At 39.8% G+C, this 21,679-nt stretch overlaps 1 protein-coding gene across 1 annotated transcript; it reads right to left on the reverse strand.

The window, feature by feature from the left end:
- Positions 1-260: 260 nt before the first annotated feature.
- On the reverse strand, positions 261-21,379 carry ano6 (anoctamin 6). Its single transcript, XM_078281877.1, has 20 exons — positions 21,108-21,379; positions 16,657-16,727; positions 16,000-16,128; positions 11,656-11,721; positions 10,575-10,862; positions 9,463-9,576; positions 8,594-8,709; positions 7,996-8,130; positions 7,793-7,898; positions 6,936-6,996; positions 6,242-6,387; positions 5,892-5,969; positions 5,460-5,688; positions 5,046-5,215; positions 4,721-4,818; positions 4,474-4,604; positions 3,943-4,148; positions 3,132-3,337; positions 2,314-2,419; positions 261-2,016 (listed from the first exon to the last, which is right to left on the reverse strand). The coding sequence occupies exons 1-20, from the start codon at positions 21,199-21,201 to the stop codon at positions 1,798-1,800; spliced, it is 2,769 nt and encodes a 922-aa protein (XP_078138003.1). The 5' UTR covers positions 21,202-21,379; the 3' UTR covers positions 261-1,797.
- Positions 21,380-21,679: the final 300 nt, after the last annotated feature.

A 21,679-nucleotide genomic window follows, 5' to 3' on the forward strand; every position in this document is an offset into this window, starting at 1 on the left:
ACAACGCATTTAAATGTTGTAGCAAGCACCCAGCCACACAGCAGGACCAAGCCTCTGGATGGTGGAGATAAATTATCAATTCATATTGATGAAAAAAAGCTTCTTGTTCTACAGCCTGAAACCATTAGATGTGAGATGAAAAATAACCCAGTGGATATACAAGATGATCCAGCTCTTACAGCTTTATACTGGATTTCATCGGGTACGAAGAGATTTCTTTTGATTGATACAGATTTTTGAATCAGAAACAAGAGGCTACATTTTTATAAAACACCATTTAATAGCAAATGTATAAAACACAAAAGACAATGCCGATATACATCATATAGGCTGTAGTAGGCTATATATATATATATGTTGTTTTTGCATACATGTTGGTTATAGTACCTTTAGTTAAATCACAAGGGGAGGCAATAACACAGCAGTGGTATTGATGTACGATTTTAGTAAGGTCACAGGAGATTACATTTCTGTATTGTTTATTCATAAAACATACAGTCAAAATGTTGTGCAATAATTTCAGAGAGAGAGAGAGAGAGAGAGAGAGAGAGAGAGAGAGAGAGAGAGAGATACTCGCCTATTAACTAAACCACTAAATAAGGTTGGGGTCAATTCAAAATATAAAGTGGTGCTGCATGAAAGAACCTTCATTCTCAAAACGTCCTTATACACACTGGTAAAACAACCCTTTCATGGTTAAAGTTTTCCAGTTTTGAATGTAAAGGTTTACTTGCTGAATTGATTGTACTGAAAGTAAAGTGACCCCCCCAGTCTGTCACTGAACAAATATAACCAGAACGCTTAAGGCACACAGTCTGTAGGCACATTTAAAACAGTGTAAGTCCAAGATCTATTCCAACTATAGCTGTGACCACTGTAACATTGTGAGATATTGGTCAGATCACTATATAGTTAGAGTAACAATGATGAAAGTGCAAAAAAAAAAAAGCATGTCATCATCAGAACATTGCATTCAAAAGTTGTACATCGTTGGCAACTTATAATACTAGTATTTGATAGTGGCATTTTCCAAAAACAAGTACCATCAACTGTATCAACTGCATATGATGGCTTTGATCCTACAGCTTACAGCTCATCGGAGACAGAGCGTGACACTAACACTGCCAGGGTTACAGGTTTGATTACCTCTGAGCCAGCCATGCTAAAATCACATGCAATCATAGACAGCTTTAGATAAAAGCATCCAGAGGAGCCCATCTGATAACAGCAATGACAACAGCACAAGGGAAAGTTACAGCAGATCCTGTGTACTTGGTCAGTCTGAGAAGCCGGTCTTAGCAGAGGGTCAGAAACAGAGTCCCAGCTCAAATGGATGCTGGTTGTTCTGATGAAGAACCATAAAAGTTTGTCAGAATATTATCATCGCCGGTTTTGTGGGAAAAGGACACATCTAGGGACGAGCAGATAGAGGACAGACTTCCATCCCCTGAGGAAACTTTGGACGAGTGCAGGACCGCTTCTTCTCAAGGGTTCCTACACATTTTCCTCTTCAAAATTCCAGGTCTTAATTGCTTGATTGGTATTTAATATGATGCATGCCCATAGCAGATGAGCAATGATTATCTATAAATGAAAATTATTCTTTACAACAAGTCTGAAATGACTTGTTGTCAGTATGTTAAAATGTTAGTATACTACAAAAAAATGTGTAGTCAGAGTGAAAAACAGCTTTTTTGATACTTGTGTATCAAACATTAAGACCTGGAAATAACCGATCTCTTCCTTTGTACATTCCCAGACTTTCCGGATGTGTGCAGGAGCCCAGTTTCTTTACTGTCAGAAATCAAGATCCATCTCCTCTTTCATCGTGTCTTCCTCTGTGTGTTTGAGGATCTGGTCAGCTACTGGTTTCAAACGTTTGGTCACCAGCTTGAGGTTGGCCTCGTGGAGGATGACCTGGGTCAAGTATCTCTCTCGTTTGATCTGCTCTTTGACAGCGTTCGGGACGTCTGGGATCACGTAGGACAGGATGAACTTGGTAAGGTAAACAATGTGCTGTAAGGAGAGGAAGAAGAAGACGCCTGTATTAGTGTGTTTTAATAGAAAATAGGCCAGTGGGAATGATTTAATACATGGATTTATTAGCCCCCGTTGCAATTTTTCAGATGAAATACTGATGTTGTAAGAGTTTAATGGTCACTACTGTTAGATTTATTGTGGAAAATCAAATGAATCTTTTATTGGGGGAGGAACAGCATGCACTTCAATAATTGTCTTCAATGAGGAGCGCTTAGCCTAGAAGCATCAAACATTTTAAGTGTCAGAGAGATTGCTCATCAAGCTCTCACTCACCTCTACAACAATTATAAAAGCCATCTTGGCAGCGATCACATGCCAGTAGTAGATACTGTACTCATACTCTCTGTAATGGCCGGGAGGATACCGGAAATCTCGATACCTAAAAAAAGGAAAACATCAGCTGTTAAATGGCACCAAAGATCAGCTTGGAAACCCATTTGAAAAAAAAAAAAAAAAAAATTCCACTTCTTTTCTTCAGAACTCCAAAACATCCAGCCACCCAACTGTTGCTGACACTAATCGTCTATCCAACTTGCCATATGAGTTTGTTTCTTTTCAAAGCAATCTGCATATGATGAAGTTGTGTTTTGTCCTTAAGATACATACTGATCTGTGGTCATTTTTTGCAATTTCCATTAAAAGTAAAGATGGTAAAGTTTGCATGTAAGCTGGCTAGCTGACTCTGCTCAAAGGCAACATAATTGTCAAACCGCTGCAGGAATAGTTAATAGTTAATTTCCAAAAAGCTATATATCTATTTTGAAGAAATCATTACCTAAATATTATGATTAAATATCTCTAGAATTCAAAGGAACCATGTGTGTGTCATCTAATCTATAAAAAGGTATAATTTTGCCCAGCAATGACTTAAATTACCAACTTACCTTTAAATAGTATTCAAATTTGTTTTAATTGTGCTAACGATCATTTTTAAAGAATATTAAGAATCACATTTTTCAAATGGTGGATATGGTGGATCAAAACTCTTCAATGCTCTTCAACTGTACAAAATCCCTCCAGGGAAAATTGGTACTGCAGAGAATCCAGCATGAACACATGATATTGGGATCAATTTGTCAACTGCTGTGTACCTGCAGGAGGTGGTGTTTTTGAACCAGTAAGGCATGTTCAGGGGCCTGCTCTGGTTGGTGAAGTCATCAATGTTGAATATAGACAGGGTGCTGTTGATGTAGCCCTCCATGGTGTGGTGTGAGTGCTCTCCATATGGATACACAGAGAAAGACCAGTAGTACACCAAGCGTGGGATCATGTCTGATGTAAAAGCAATGATCATGGCCTGTTGAGACACCGGAAAACCAAGTAAACACACTGAAAGCAGGAATTTGACATGTGGCATTTGACATGTAAATGCTACTAACACAATCAGTCAAGAGTGCTTTGAGAAAACTGAAATATTTGATATTATATACAAGCAGAACACTATGTGAGGTCTTCTATGGCCTTTGTACTGTGTGTCATTTTGATATTGCTGACATGAACACACTGAATGTAATTATCATCTTTAATAGTAATAAAGATTATAATAGTCTTTGTCTCTATTATAGTGCTTTTCAAAAAATAGAGTTTACAAAGCTGCTTTACAGATAAAAGAACAGCAAAGGAATGAAATAACAAAGCAATAGAAATACGAATAAGAGAATAAATGGAAAGGATAATAAAAAAAATCCTTAGTTTTAGATGGTTGTTTCATAGTGTGGACATTCCACATGCCTGTTTTGATCTTATGTTTTGACTTGAGCAGACAGAAGAGCGAAGAGCCAAAGCAAAAAGTACAAATATATTAAAAAATACCAAAAATTGGCAAATAATGGAGATTCCAACAACATGACGAGACATGACATCACATGACATGCAGGTGTGGGAGTCTGAGCAGTTACTTACATTTGTTGCCACAGCCAAGATGGCGACGCCCTGGAGAATGGGCTGCCAGGCCCCGATGTCCTGTGCCTTCTCCGGCACCATGCGGCGAAACTGAGTGGTGATTTTCCAAGCATCGACCCGGATCTCAAACAGGTTGTTGACCAGCGCCAGGACCGGGGCCAGAGGGAAGGAGGCCACAAACAGGGTCACAAAGCCGAACTGGATCACTGCGGGAGACAAGATACACGCATAAAAACACGAGGAGTGTGACTGTCAAGGTGTGCAGCTATGAATGTGAGGGAGGGGCGGACAGAAAAAACACATACATGCTCCTACATGCTCAGCACATATAGAACAGCAAACCTTGACTGGATAAATAAAGGCACAGCAGTGCATATAGAGATGTAAAGCCACATGCTGCTTGTGTGCACACATTACAACATGCATGGGCACACACACACACCCACTAGTTAGTCTTACAGTACATAGTGTCTTACCCACTGAACTGAATCATTGAATTGTAAGGGTTAAATTCAACCTTTTTTCTCTTACCCATCTCAAGATATTCATAGAACAGTCCTAGTTTTCCTATGGGCTGGAGCTGGTAGTCCTGTTCCCAGCGAGGAATCACCTTCTCTGAGCCCACACGCGTGCAGTAGCGGAAAATCAAATTCTTCACCCACCTGTGGAGGAGGAGACGAGAGCATATCAACATGATGTCACTTGTACTTTTTATGTGTTCCTTCTTGTTGCATGTTATGTATGTGGCGATGCAGAGGTTCAGCTTCTGGCTGCTTACGGTAGCAAGACCTCCTGGATGTTATTCCAGATGGCTTTTCCACCCATGATGACGGTGAGCTGAGTGGTCAACTCAATCAGACAACCGCCAGGATCACACTGCAAAAACAAGACAGTCAAAAATACACAAGCGAGTGAGTTAAGCAAGTAACGGACAGACGGACATATGGACAGATAGAGTGATAAAGATAAAAACTTGTAACCAAAAAACACTGCCACTGGAAAGAGAGTGCACTGTTGTTTCTGCCCACCAGGGGAGACTAAAGCTTTGGGCTGCAGGATTTGTTCGACATGGACACAGAGCAAACATGATGGACAAACCGTACCTCCTCGTTCCGGTACTTTCCCAGTAGATAAACAGGCCGTCCGGGATAGCCGACCACTTTTCCCTTGGCGAAGGCGATGTAGAAACAGGAGGAGTAGTAGTTGACGAATTGAAAGAGGAACATCTTCAGAGTCAAACTGTTCTCGTACTCCGTCTTCGTCCGTGGAAGCTCTGTTATTGTGTGGCAGATATGATAAGTACAATTCAAATTAAGTTTTCAACACAAAATGCCTTTAATACTTTTGATTTTCTGTCAGTACTAGACCTCAAAATCCAATAACACTCGTTCTAGATTCATTCATGGAAGCGTCAAAAAGGATTTAAATAGTTTTCTGTCCTTGTACTGTGAACTGTCTTGTTGATTTGGCTCTGCGCCAATGTCACCAAAATTCGGATTTGGATTCAGATGCCTCACCGAAGTTGGTGATCCAGATGGCGACCCTCTCGTAGAGGATGTTGAGGACCATGATGACGACGAAGCTGATGATGGAGGCGGTGACAGAGGTGGCCATCTGCGGCGTCACGTACTCCTTCAGCGGCTCCAGCTCCTTCAGGTCCTGGGCTCGCAGTTTGGCTGAGAAGGCGAAGAACACGGCCAGCCGGTACACAATGATGGCCACAACCGACGCCAGGATCAGCAGAAGCTAAAGAAGAAGACGGAAATGAAGTGATGGATGTATTCTTTATGTCTTGCAGGGTTAACAGAAGTTGAGGAACTAGTTAAAATAAAGATGTAATGTATTTGTTATGTTTTAAAATGGGGCAAAACGGCTGAATGTACAAGAGCGGTAAGAATACAGATTTAAGTAAAACTAAAAATTCTCTAAGAAAGAAGGAGCAGAATTACCCAGAAAAAGACTGTCCCAATTCCTAAGGACACCCGAACACATCGTCCACAGGCTGTATACGGCACTTTTTCTTTCACCTAAACAACAAACAAATATTATAAAATACTTCATTTGAATAACATGGCAAGCCTTGAAACTGACTGTATGGATATATCATCTCCAAAAAGTCTACTTTTCTAACAAAACTGAGAAAACCTGTTTGAATGCATATTCAAATTTTACAACACATTTCCAATAGTTTGTCTTAGTTGTTTTGGTCTTAATCCTATGATCACAAAACACAAATTGGAGCGGCAAAGCTTTGGCAGCATCTCAAAGCTGTAATTCGGAGTCTGCGTGTGTGATTTACCCGTGTGACGGGGTTTAGCCTCTCGTGGGTACACTTGGCTTCATATTCCGGACGGGACGGCTCTTCCTGCTCCAGGAACTCCACGGTGTCCCACTCGTACTCCAGCTCCGCCTGGTAGCGCTTCCAAAACTCCAGGAACAAAGTCACTGAAGCCAGGAAATGGAAAACAAACAGGCAGTGTGAATGAAGGAAATCCCTCATACCTACAGTCTGTTTCTCCCTAAACACTGATGTACTGTGAAGGGTGAAGTCCATTGTTTTTGTCTTTACTGTGCCTGAAGTGAGGCCAAAGAAAACCTGGTTTCAGAGCAAAATTCTGTTCTGTTCTGTTCTATTCAAGAAACAGACATCCATTGCTAGATGTGTGGCTGAGGGTGACAGATGAATGATTTTTTTGTATAATGTATATCTCCACATTTAGAAACAATGTCATGAGAGTAGAGGAAATAAAAGAAAGAAAAATCACAAATCAGGCAGCACAATTACAACACAAATCAATGGCTATGACTACTATGGATACAAAAACTATCATACGTATTGTCAGCACTTATAGCTTGTGTCTAAGCCAGTGATATTACATTGCATCAGCAGTTCTGTGCCTGCATACAGTATGTGGAAATGTTCTAATAAGATGAAAACTTGAAAATGAAGGATATCTACCCCTGTAATCTTGTTTAAATTGTGAACAACTTACCCCAGATTGACATGAAAACAGCAAACACCAGGGTTCCGAAGTTATCAAATATGCAAAGTTTCTGAAAAAGAAAAAAAAGAAAAGCATTTAGATCGTCAGTTATGTCCTAACCCAACCCTGATGCAAATCAGTTCAAAACCAAAAGCATTCAAAGCAGTGACGCTGTGTGCCTCTGGACAAAAACAACAGTGACAAATATTTAAATATTCAAATCATGTAACTGTATCACTTTATGTACTGGTGCATAAAGTCCAGTTGAGGAGTTCCATTTCCAAAAATGATTCAACTGATACATTGAGAATAACTTCACAGCTAAATATTAAGTACAGGTGATTCCATCCTCAACTATGTTACTATTATTTAAGATAACTAATTACTTAAATGATGTCAATGATGACAATTTTCAAATGCTGGATATCTACTTTTGGAATGAAACTCTTCAACTAATCAACCAATATAGATTTTTTTCATCCTCTGACACATAATGGCAATCATAGATGAGCAAGAATAAAACTAGTGGTACAAAGATACAAAATCCAGAGAATAAATTAAGACTTTTATTCCCAAATGAGATATCCACCATTTGAAAGATATGACTCATACTCTGGCATAATGTTTGCTGACATGAAAGTAAAACTCAATGTTTAATATTATTAAAGTTATAACTATCTAGATGTCCTTTACTCACAAAATAGTAATGTTTTAGAGAATGTAATCATCTGTAATCACCTGATTCTTTCAATAATGAGCAATAGATATCAGGGTTTTCTGGGTGTTTTTTTGGCTTAAATGGGAACACAATGTTTTGGATTGACACCCTTCAAATTGACTCTGAGCTGAAATAAAATACCACTCACTTTGGACGCTTCACAGGTGCTGTTTAACCTCCAGTAAGTGCATTCCCTGTCACACTGTGGACACATCACAATAGTTCCTCCTATCTCAGGGTCGCACACCTCTTTGCTGCACAGTAATTTAACACAGGACAGAGGTTAGACCATGAGCTGTATCAAATGAAGCAACAGCAATAGCATCAATAGTGCAGACAGAAGGCTAATACCTCCAAGTGCTTGTTTCTTGAGTCTTGTATCCATAAATGAAACAACCCAGTCCCACGACGGCGGCGAGAGCGAGCATGGCTGTGTAGAAACCCAGCCAGGCAAAGTAAATGCCAATCTTTTCCCCATAATACTTCCTGTGGAAGGGTAAAAATTCAATTTATCGTTTGAAATGACAAATACTTCAGTCTACTGTTCACTGGAGTCATATTTCTGATTTACACAAATGCGACATCGACCACTATGTAATGTAATAAAATGAAAAAAAAAGGAAGGAAAAACCTATAAATAGAATTATATTCCTGCCTTAATGCAATGGAAACTTAGAAAACAGATACTGAGAGATAATGGGACTTCTGAGAATTGTTGAAACTGATAGCTATACGTATATCATGATAAGGTGCTGTGCTGGATAGAAAATCTATTCATACACCTTTTATTGACAACATTTCCATTTGATGTGGATCTGGATCGGGACCAAAACGTTTCGATTCACAGTAAACTGAAATACTGTCAATGAAAGGTGCATAAAGGGGGCTCCTAATGTGCAGACTTTACTATTTTCTACCTCTCTGAACAGAAAATAAAAGGTTGAGTTACCTTATGAGGTCAAGCGGTTGCATTTTGTAGAAGCTTTTGGGGTGAGCCCATTCCTCATAGAGTAGGAATCTCTCATTGGGGTAACCGTCTTCTTTGGACCTGGCATTGAATCTGCACTGAGTTGTAGAAACACAAAACACCTCAGAGAGGGAGCTGTGCAGTATGTTTACATTTGATATTTTAGGCATTTGGCTAACACACTTATTACAATGAGTGCAAAAATAGAATAAGCTTAAATTCCTAGAATGCCAACATTACAAGCCACCAATAGTAAGGAGAGCAAAGGTCAGCGCCCAGACAACAGATGTAGCAAACTGCTGTTCCCTTACAATGATCATGTATGACAGAAGTGTTGGGTAGAACAAGGGAGAAAAGGTAGATAAGTTGAGAAAAACAAAACAAGATAGGAGCATTATCAGGTGCAAACAGAAGAGAAACACACATGCAGACAACTGGAAAGTATAAAAATAATACATAATAAAAATAATAAATAATATTGGCTAAATGTGTATAGCACTTTTCTCAACAAAGTAACAAAGTGCTGCTAAATAAAAGTAACCAAGAGTATTAACAAACAATCAGATATAATGAAGGAAAGATATGCACTGCTGGCTCTATGGCCCCTTCCACAGAGCAGAATAGAACCTAATATTATTGTAACAATATAAATGACACATAGAAATAATTTCGCTACATAACACTTTAGGTTTGAAAGTCCACTCAGGAGAAAATCCAAAAGGTTTAGTATCACATTGTCTAAATGCTGTTTCAGAGGCTTTTCTGCTTTTTCAGGAAATCTGGATGAAACACTGGTACATGCATGACATAGGCAGGTAACTGAATGAAGTGTAGTGACCAGCCTCACTCACATCATGCAGAGGATAGGCAGCTTTGTACACTCCACCATCCAGTAACTTGGTGATGCCAAACTTCTTTATGTTCCCTCGCACGTCATAGGGGGCTCGGCTCAGGATGTAATAAGCCTAGAACAAGAAGAAACAAGTTTATTTTGCCATGGTTAAGTCATCTTCATATTACCAAACCGGTTTTATACTTCATGTTATCAAACAATCATATCATATCCATTTTTGTTAGACATTAAATTGTCATAGTGCACCAGTAGAAGGCGTACAGACAACATTTCTGTTAAAACATGTGAGGGTAAAACTTGTCCTTGTGTCTTTACAAATGGAAAACTATAGACATTTATAATTTTAAATGACATGCTGATGGGATAACATGAAATTTGACATCAAAAGAGCACTTGACCTGCTCTTCTGATTCTGTTTTGACATTAAATTAGTTATATCTGCTGATAATGTCTTACTGAAGAAAGCACAGGATGGCAGAACATGACCAAAATCTTGTGCTTAACTGAGCAAAAACACATAATGATAAATTCCAAGGACAAAAATGTTCAGTCATTGTCAAGCTGAAATAAAAAGAATTCGCAATGTCAGGGTGACTACAGTTTTCTGCAGGTTAAATTTAAATTCAAATAAATTTAAGACCAAATGAAAAAGGAGCTCTTCAGGCACAAATGTAAAAAGTGTTTCAGCCATACTGTGGCCTTCACCAGAGAGTGGCACACCAAACTGTCATGCAAGTCAGGCTTTTTAAACTTTCGCCTGAATACTGTCTTGGAACTTCTTCTTTTTTTTTATCACGCAACAACCACATACCAGACACCACCTTCAACAATTGCCTTCACACACCAAACCCAACAGAAGCACTCTCTATTCTCTCTGAGACCAATTTTATCCTCCAAATAAACCTGAAGAATAAAAAACCAGATTATACTGTATGTCTGCACCACCAGGGAGATTTCACACTAGAAAAGTAGTGCGCCAGGAAAATAGTGACAAACCTGTGAAAGTGTATTTAAGACTCCTTGGCAACATTAAGCTGTATTAAAAACCCTTTAAGGCCTTGAAGTTGGATAATTCAATTTGTAACATTTTAAGATGTTTAAGGGACTTGCCATCCTGCTCCTCATGGACGGAGTGAAGAAGACGTCCTGGTCCTTGATGTAGAAATACTCCAGGCGGTCTTTCTCGAAGGGCGCTGTGAAGAACTCGGTCTCTTTGGTGATCAGGTCCTCGCTGGGGTAGAAGTACTTGGTGATGCAGGAGAGGAAGCGCCAGGGGGAGGGGCGGGACGACAGGTCGTTGGGCTGGATGGGAAGCTTGATGTGCAGGACCTCGGCGTAGGTGCACAGGACGTCCCACGGCATGTGGACCTTGACGAACATCAGCTTTTCGTCCACCACCTGCAGAACGCAAAGAGGGCTTGTTCAGTTTAGTTCAGCCTGCACAGAAAGGATTACATGATAACAATTAGTGCTGAAACAGATGCCAGGAACCTTCCATCTGATGTGTAGTGTGTCAGTGGGTCGATGTGTGTGTGTGTGTGTGTGTGTGTGGGCAGGAAGTTGCGGGGTAGAGGTTAGAGGTGTAAGACAAGACAGAAAGAGTGGATCTAACATGAGGGGATGGAGAATAAAGTGCTTCTATTGCTTCTTTATTCATTTCTAATGACTATGACTATGACTTAACCATCAAAACTCATATTCCCTGTCAGGGTCAAGGGGGGGCTGGAGCCTATCCCAGCATGCATTGGGCAGAAGGCAGGGAAACACTCTGGACAGTTCATCACAGGATAGACAGACAATCACACTCACATTCAGATTCATACCCATGGGGAATTTCCATAGAAACTCAGTCAATTAAATAAAGATCTATATTATGCATGAATAGTGTTTGAAAAGACTTTACATACACAGTGGTTCTAAAGGGAACCATGAAAATTTTATGGTACAAGTCTAAAGAACCATTTTCTGGTACTTTATAGAACTCATTTTTTTGAAAGTGTAGATTATTGTTATTTCTTCACATTTCCACAAACAAACCGCACTTCCAACCAAACAAAAGGCTGTTTTGAAGACAGAGTGATGCATCATTTTCTACATTAGTCATTAGTTTTACATTAGTTTGCCCCTCTTTGTCTCCATCCCCAAGTGTCTCCATCCCCAAGTGGCCACTTTGTGTTGAGTGCAGACTTACAGATCTTGTGGCCTCCAGCTCCATTCCCATCTTCATCAAGCTGGCCTCAAAGTACTCCCGCCGCCGCTGGGGGGAAGAGCAGGAAATGGATTCAATGAGCCTGTTGTTTCAATGCTCGCCCCCCCCCCCCCCCCCCAGTTTGATTCAATTTCTTCTCTGGCTGTTCGCTATGAGAGTTATATGCATGGTGACTAATGTATCCAGCCTGCAGTGTAAATACATTGAACATCTGGCAAAGGGTTCCCTAGGGTGACGATCATCTGAATGTACACAACAGCATTGCTTATCGCTGTTGCCTCTGGAAATCCATCTGACTGTAAGTGGGTTTTTTTTTCTTCCCTGAATTGAAAGTTTATATGGTGATTTTTGTGTTGAGTCACTTTCATGACCTTTGGGCCACCGAAACTTTACAAACCCATTGTATAATTTCAAAAATACATGGGTGTCAATGAGAAAATAGACATTATATTACTCTTTTCTGACTTTTTCCTCTTTTCCTACTTTTTGCAGATGTACTGTATGTTTTTTTGTCTGACAACAACATTATACTTGTACATGATCACCTGAATAACCCTTTTTTGATTTATATTAATAATATTGGAAAGAAGTGGTTTGATCAGTAGATGTTCCTTTATTTCCAATTTGATCAATTTCTTCATTTTGATTCAAAATTAGAATAATGATGTGCAGGTCAACTAGCTAAGTACCCATAAAAATACCCTCTACAAGTTTTAAAGGATAATATGGTGGGAAATTAGCTGTTAAATAGTATTGATACCCGTTAGAATAAATTGATCTGATCTATCAGTTAATCTAAAGCTAATCTACATTTTAGAGTTTGCAGCTCATTGTCTTCTGCACATATATTTTCCATATTTACCGTACCATAGACATTATTTACACTGTACATAGGCTCAATGAATGAAGATACGCCCAGTAGGTGAGTTCAGGTCGCTCAGGTCCTCATTTATCAGGTTACAGTGAACTGCGTCCTGCATCTGCTCTCTGTCACTGAACTGCTGCAGCTTGAATAAGCCTCTGTCCCAGCTTCCCCCGAACCAAAAAACATGGGAAAAATACTCTGTGATGGAAAGAGAACTGAAATATTTGACTCCAAAGATATAAATACTGAATGTTGAACTTTTCCTTCTACTAAAAACTTTTACTCAAGTAGAAGTAAAAGTACTGGCTTTTAAAAAAATACACAGAAATGTAGCATTACTGAAAAATGTACTCCACCTAGAGTATTTGTTACTTTTCACCTCTGAGAATACAAAATATCTGCCCCCACTCCTTGACAGCAAATATTGAATTAGTAGCTTGTGACTCTGATCAACTTGAGTCATTTAAACTTAATTCACCCAGTAGCAGTTAATACAGTAGTAGACAGTTAGTTGGGACCAATATCATCCAAGACATTTCAATCATTCTGAATAAATGCAAACCCCCATATTTCACCCATTCTAATGAATATCTTTGTGGGACTGTTGACACAGAGTGAACTACAATGTGGGTCAAATACTTTTGTTGTTTGTTTTAGCAAATTTTGGCTCCAGATGGAGGCTGTTTGTTGTGACTGTGTAATACAATAAGTGCAAGAAAGTTTAGACAACCACAGGAAAATGCTTAAAAGTCAATTTAGCATCCTTTTATCTGACAATTTAGCTGCCACTATACGAACTGAGCCCCACCCATCCGGTAGTCAGAGTCAGAGCAGATTCAAACAAACGCTAAGAAGCTTTTGCAACTCATATTTGACCAGCTTCAGCTGTAGAAAAACAAAGTAAGGGAGTGCCTGGCAGAGGCTGTTGCACTCCTCATCCCTCACTGACGGTAATTAGGTTTGGGATTATTATGAGGGATTGCCTCAGTCCCACTGGCTCTGGAGTGAAGTAACTCTTGAGCTCTGACTTGGAATCAGCTTTACCAGCCGTCCTTCATTAGTGGGGAAATTGCAAAACTGACCGCTGATCAGCTTCGACACAAGTTCATCTGTGAGGTGCAGAGCGTGTCAGCTGCCTACCCATAGCACCTGCAACAGCTGCTGTTGTGGAAAAACAATGGATCTATCTGCATTAATTACTTCAATTGAAGCTTGACATGGCCATTTGGTGCTGAGTGAGTTTCAAAACCCAATGAATAAATCAATAAAAATTAATTTCAAGGCTGAAGAAGATTATCTTATCCTAGGTTCAAGGATAAGATAATCTTCTTCGGCCCTGAAAGACTTACTTTTTACCACTATGTGTTTTTTGTCTGACCACAGTTCACTGCTCCCTGCCCTTGCTCAGCACCCATTTCAAAACCACTTGTTGTAATTGCCACACTGTCTTTGGATCTACAGTATTTGCAAGCATGATACTATTGTGAAAGACAGTGGTAGCAACATACAACACACCTGGCGGCGCCACTTCATGTCTAGAGTTTCTTCATTTTTTACATTTCAATCCCTGCTCCACATCCCTACATACACACACACACACACACACACACACACACACACACACACACACACACACGCACAGTATCATCTACAGTGGAAGACAGCTAAGTGGGCCTCTACAGTGACATTTTTTCCAAGGAGCACATGTGTTCCTAAAATTTAAAAAAAAAATGATTATAGGGAAGTTTAATTTTAGAAGCCTGAAATTAAAAATGATCATCCCTAATCCGAATCTCAAACTGAGCATATGCTCCTTTTTCTGTCTTTTTTAAAGTGGTATTCATTTATTTTTGTGATAGGAAAATGGTAGCACAAGCAGATAATGGCAAAGCCTGTTGAACTCCACAATGTTGTTAGATCTGGATGCACTGAAGCACTGGTGAGCGCTCACCACACTGATATATCTCACAGTAACCAAATTGTGAAATGTTTTCCATGTCTTATCATCAACAGCGAACAGCAGGCATGTACTGACTGTATCAACTGAAAATATTTATCAAGGTTTTAAATTTCTAAACTGAGATGATGTATTATAGCAAGATAACAAGGTAGGAGTTGCCTTGAGTTTAGAAAAGGAGATGTATGACTGAAGTTTGCTGGTTTGAATTTTCTTGGCAAAAGGTAAAAAAGGTGGAAAACAACAAAGGGCTCACAAATTGGTCAAAATACTAAGCAAAATAATGGGGGGAGGGAAAGCACTGGTAATGCAGAAAGTAAGAACATTTATTCAAGCTTAACATCGCATAAAAAATCGTGTTTGAAAACTGTGGAACACTTACTGACTTGAAGGGCATTACCAAGTGTGCAAAAGCAAACTTTTTTATGCAATGTTAAGCTTAACAATGTTTTCTTACTTTCTGCATTACAAGTGGCTTCCCTCCCCCCATTATTTTGTTTGGAAGTTGGTTGGCAAAAATTTTGGTGGGGCAAGTGAACGAGTAACGCTCTTCGTTTTCTCAGCAGCTGCACTCAATGTGCAAGACAGAGGAGCCGTGATTGTACTGGGCGATGTCCCAGGTGAGACTGTGTGTCACTCTATGAATGTGAAACAGGATGGTGCTGAAAAAGACCGTGTGCTCAGCAATACCCTTCCCTGGATAAATAAAGGCTAAAAAAATATTGAAATCGCTGTGCATACTCTGCTGAATATACATTATACATCACTTGTAATTAATCTAAACTCCTAGACTGCCACACTGAAGCAAATAAAAACTCCCTGTACAAATAGTCAAGAGTAAATATGCTTTGTATGTAGAGAATGAGAAAACTTTGAACAATATTTTTAATAGATTCTTATGAGTGGCCATGAATACCTTAGTTGTAAGTAAGTGCTCATTTGCATCATTTCAATTTGACCAAGTTGTGTCATTTCTAATTTACTCAGTGTCTTGAGTTTGTTTTGCAAACAATTCATGTCACTGACGAAGTGAACTGACATTATGCAGGATGATCATGTAGCTCTGACCTGTCCTCAACCTGTTGACTGATACTGAATGAACATGACTTTCAGCTGAAGTCTCATGACAGAACTACCACCAAAAACTACTTATGTTTTAATAAATGGAAATGGAGCAGCTTTTATCAACGCACATGATTTGCTACTAAGTCCAACCAAACATGCATGTAACCACCAAACATGTACACCTCTCATTGATGCTTGCTTTTTGTGGACATATTACTTTCTACTAGGTTTTATGAGAGAAGTGCCACCAGCAATGCTTAGCTATGATTGAGTGAATGAGTGGATTTGTCAACAGCTTTTACTACAGAACTACATCCTTACCAGAGAACTACCAGTGCTGCTGCTGTCGTTGAAAAAAAGACCCTTGATCGCGACAGGACTAACCTGGATTTACAAAGGTTAAATAAATTGACAATAACAGAACACAGAGAGAGCCTACCTTGCGTCGGTGGAATGTGTGCCTCTTCTCAAAATCCTTCTTGTCCTCATCCTCGTAGACCAGAACGAAGTCGATCCGCCTCACGCCGTCGTTGAAGAATAAAGAGTCGGGTTTATCGTTAAACTCTGCCTGGGGGCAAAAACAAGGCTCATCCGGTAAGTTCACATCCTCAAACTCGTACTCCTCTTCCTCCATAACGTTGTACATGTTTTTCCAGTGAGGAGAAAGGAAGGTCTGCCTGCAGACAGTCTGTGAGAAATCTGTTTCAAATTTCACCTGTGATCCAGGCCATCAGGGAGAAGTGGGACGAGTCAACAAACACTGAGGCACACGCCCTTCTTCTGTCTCCAGACAATTACACTTGTGATGCCACAGGGTATTAAAAACAGCTCTCCGAAGTGCATGCTAATAATTGCAATATTATGATGACATATATGACCTGAGACTTGTTTAAGAAAACTAATTGTATCACCTGAATAAAAAGTCAACCTACTTTGTATATATGATACTTGTATGATACGTGAGTTTAGTATGTTTATGTTGTACACAACTGCAGTGTGTAAAGCCTTCCTGCATGAGGGTGGGGCACTTAGACTGAATGGGAAATGTCATCAGCTTGATACACTTCTAGCTGAAACCAGCATGGTGTTGACTCACCTGTTGTACTTTGGCTACCGATGCTCCTTCTTCTATAGTTTCATATGTCGGTAAAAACTCCTGAGGGTAAACTGCCAAAAAAGACACCAAACACAACAGTATATATCATTCACATGGATTAGTGTGTATTAGACAGTATACCTAAACTCTGGGGTTATAGGTGAATATGTATCTGCATTATTGTATTATTCTAACATGTAACAATATTGTATCAGCACATATCCACCAGTGTAATATCCACAAATATTTTTTCTTCTTGTGCGTTATGGGCTTGTAGATTATATTATCAAAACTGTTTGGTGTAGTGTTAACTTCACTTTTCAACACATTTGTCATGAAAAAGGTAATTCTAAGTGACCTGCAGTGTATGCAAAGATTACCTCTGATAAAGTGGTGGTAGGGATGGGACGATATGCTTATCTCACGATACGATTCGATACACGATACGGGGTTTACGATTCTATACAACCACGATACGATGTAATAAATAAAGGTTCAATGACAACAAAGTATGACAGTGCAGAATTATGCTTATTTCTGTGCCACAAATCTTTCTAGAAATGGCATTGGCTTGCTAGAAGGTAAACAACAATTTAAAAATGTCATTACAAAATGCAAATAACATAATTTGGATGGAGAGCTTGTGAAATTGTGATGGTCAAGCCGTCTCATTTGTGATTACTGCCGCAGAATAAAATGGAGGTAGTATCGCAATTAATTTTTCTGCGCCACGATACGTATTGTCACATTTTTGTATTGTGATATATTGAATTTCGATATATCGTCCCATCCCTAAGTGGCAGTGTTTTAAACCTTTGTTTACCCAGTGAAGGGTTTTGCTGAGCAGACACACACAGTCACACCTGAGGGACTGACCAAGTACAATTATGTTAATCTTCTCCCGGACACAGAGCAGCTCCACTGGTTAAGTGCTAAAGGGCAGCACAGAGTGTTACTCATTTCCCTGTTCAGACTTTCCCGGCTGCTCTGAGGATTTTGGACCTGCCTGTTACCCACCTGTTTCTCTAAGCTGCAGGCTGCCAGCATCCCTCTTAGGGCGCGACGTGTATCATTTACCAAACACCCCTGTTTACAGCTTCTTGAATTTATCATCATGCATTTAAAGCCATGCATGAAATTGTCCACCCACATGTTATATTACTTTCTGGAAAACACTCTCTGCCCATTAATGTGCTGCAGTGTTTCCCCAGATATTCATTCAGCAGCGGTGGACCACCACACCAAGAAACCCATGACAATATTATTAATTAACAGCAGCCTGTTAGATGGGACTTATTGTATTACGAGTGCTACTTCATATTTTACACAACACCCAACACAACACTCAATACGGAAAACCCTGCAATCTTTCCACAGTAAAGCAGAGCACTATGGGAAAACTAACTGAAGGCAGATGTTGTTTTCAAAACACCGGCCTTAGTAACGCTGTGGGAAAAAGACTGTGGAATAATTGTCATCAAATAAGACTTTCCTTTGACCAAGGATTCTACCAATGAAAGTCTTAACTTAACCATTTGGTGGCAAATGAATGAGAAATGAACCCCTATTCCTAGCAGTGTTAGTGCCTCTCTCTCGTCTTGATATAGCTTCAATTCAAATGTTTTTATATTGTTGAGTCTCTCACTTGTGACCAATATGAGTCACCTGGGATTCAGTGGAGCGGAAATACACCGAAACTCAGTGTAACCACCTCTTTTACGCTGACATACTTCTTCATGATGTAAACTCATAGTATACATCATAGGAAGCAGTATCACATAGATGTAAGTTACATGAAGATTGGGACTTTTATGGGAAAAACCCCTGAATTAACAGATTTGTGTTTATAGTGCCAGTTGCTTGCCTTATGATGATCACCGGCTGAAGCTCATAGTTTAACCAGCTTTTTATTTTCTACCTCACTGCTTTGGTCTGTAAAATATGTGGTCACACCAGCCCAATCGCAACGCCATCGACAAACATCTGCAATCTAGAGCGAGTCAGTATTTCTGACATTTTTAAAAAGCATGTTGAATTTATGCCTACATGTAGCCAATAATAAAAATCTGCTTCCCGCCCACATACGCACCCACTGCTCACTTCCTCCCCAGAGGAAATCCTCCATAACAACAGATGACACAAGAAAAACACAGACGGCCCAAACAAACAGAAAAAAACGCAACATCATTCTTTATCAGAAATATCAGAAACCAAACTAAAAGTTATAATTACCAAGAACCATTTGTACCTTGTTACCAAAAAAAAAAGCCTTTCCCTGATGTCAGTGAAGATTTAGGTAATTACACGTGTAACTGAGTTATTATACAACTCCTTTTTCTTTTGATTTCTTTTGATTTTCTACATTAAAAAGGCACATGGCCCATAATTGTTTGACTTCAGGGCCGAGATTGGAGATCAAACACTGAACCTTTCATGTTCAATGCCAGCCGAAGCCGAGTGTCCTTCCCTCCTTCCAAGAGGAAATTCTTTTCTGCATCAACCGTCGGAGCGCTGGACGTCATTTGCACAACAGATTTCCTCTCCAGGGTTTGGTGGCAGCGGGGCACAAGAGTCATTTCTGTGTTGGAAAAAGGGGGTTTCCTTCCAGATCTCAGTCCAGTATTTGATTCAGTGCCTATAATTGCTGTTTTGGATGTGAAATAAGGCAGCTGATTCATTTTCATTGCAACATGCTTCCAGCAGTGGATGAGTATTACTGCAGGATGAATCTGTTCAAAACACCGAGTACAGCCTCTTTCTCTGAGGCTAGAGAAAATCAGCCTAATGCCCATCGATGATCAGGTCCATTAAGATAGTGTCGGGTAAGTTGACATATACATAAAAGTACTCTAAATTGAATTTCAAATACTTTCCTGTGAGTGCCTAATCTTTCTAGACCTACATGGCACTCGTCTTGCACAATAGTAGTTGAAATAGTTCAAGGAAACCACAAGTCTGGTCGCAGCATGCAGCTTTTCAGCTTTTCAGCAGTGTTCTTACTTCCTCCACTACAATCACAGCATCACAGACTGCAACTGAGTGTGTAAGCATAAATAATGCATTATTGAAATATTCGGCTACATGGAGCAGAATGCACTACATCCCCTTTGTGATTACACATCCATGTGGTCAAAGCATCTGTAATTTCCATCATTCCTATCATATCACTGCCAACAATTAAACCTGTGTATATTATCCCCAAAGGATCATTTGTCTCTCACTGAGTAGTCAGGGCTGAAAATGAACACATGCACAAGAACATAATACTGTACACATTGCAGATAAAACAGACACACAGGAGTTTACAGATTTGTGGGTCTATCTTATAAAATAGCCTGTGAGAGTGAGCACTACATGGAGATTTGACCAGTGGATTTTCTGCTCAGTGAGATCTGTCAGGTGAAGCTGGCAGCTGTAGAGTCACAAACACTGCAGTGCTGCATAAGTGTAGGATTTGAACACTGAGACCATTTCCACGTCTACTTCAAAGACACCCGGCAGTATAGGCTTTACTGGGGCAAAGCTTCAATTTTGTTTTTTTTTTTATTGTGAGGAATGTAAGTAATGCAAGCAACAAAGAAATCTGGAAGTATGCAGATGTAGTCAGTCCCAGCCACCAGCGCCATGCCCTTTCAAACAGAGCAGACACACACGCCCCCTCTGTCATTTGATATATTAAATAAACAAAGGGTTGTATTTGCTTTCTGTTTGTAATATTTAGTCACGATGGTTGTAGTTGAGTGTATAAAATCACACCTCTGTAATTCACCCTGCCCCTTAAATAATTCCTTCCACAAATCAGGAGGCACTGCCACAGAGTTGTGTTTGAAAATGCAGATTTTGCGAAGCTGGTGATAGCTATGTTAATGTGTGTGATCTCTGCTGATTGGCATTGCGGATATGTTGGTGTGAATTTGTGCCCTCTCAAAAAATTGGGTGCACCACACCCCCGATGGCTCTAACCATGGCTGAGCTATGGCAGCCTCATGGGCTTATATGTCATTTAATGTTACATAGAGACAGGCTTACACAGAGTTATCTAATTTTGGATTATTTACAAATAATTTAATCTATTTATAGCCTGGCTGCACCACAGTAGGTGATAACACAAAGGGGTTAGTGTTGGCATAATGGCAGACAACAGGCATTTGTTCAGTGGCTCTGAGACAGTGAGATCTTGGACTGTTTCTTGCTAGCAACTTTCTAAGTTGGAAAAGGAGTTTTTAAACCCATTCAAAGCTCACCAGAAACCATTGACAAGACTGAGAACAAAACTTAAGTACTACTGATGAATTATTGGGAACATTAAGGCCCAATTTCGCGGCTGGCACATGGACAAAAAAATCATAATGATAGCTGGAATAAGATTCACACAGGGCCCACACACACACTCTACGCATGTACTTGAAAAAGACTATTGCGAAAGACAAAAGTAAAAAGTATGGTCTCACCAACTTCTTCCTCTATCATTCCTAGGTCCGTATCTCCCTCTAACTCCTCTGTCTCAGATACGGAGTCCATCTCTAGGATGTCGTTGTCGCTCATCTTCTGTGTCGGGGGGCCAAGTCACATCACAGAAAGACAGAAACTTGAAAAATGACTAATCAAAAGATAGCCTATGATGACAAAGGCTTTAAAGTACAGCCCTCTCCTCCATGCATTCTCACGTTATTTCTCAACATCGATCCGACCAAAAAGATTTGAGGATCAAGTTGTGACTTGAGGGAATGGAAACGGGTGGGGTCGGAGGAGGAGGGCTTTAGATGTTGTTTCTCCAGACTTGACAGCAAACGTTTGATAACGCCCACTAAAACACTACAGCCGCATTCTTCCGTCCAGAAATACTGTAATAGAAAGTTTGTTTGACACGCACACACTGCACCCTGTTGAACATTATGAGTGATAGCAACACATATTGCCCTTGAACGGATTTGCCTCTGGAAAAAATCTGGAAAATGTAAAGTGACTAGTGGACAAATCTAATAGAATAGCATAGTGTTTTATATATATGTTAAGATTGTTT

The sequence above is a fragment of the Centroberyx gerrardi genome, chromosome 24 (genome assembly GCF_048128805.1).
Source record: "Centroberyx gerrardi isolate f3 chromosome 24, fCenGer3.hap1.cur.20231027, whole genome shotgun sequence".
NCBI lineage: Eukaryota > Metazoa > Chordata > Actinopteri > Beryciformes > Berycidae > Centroberyx > Centroberyx gerrardi.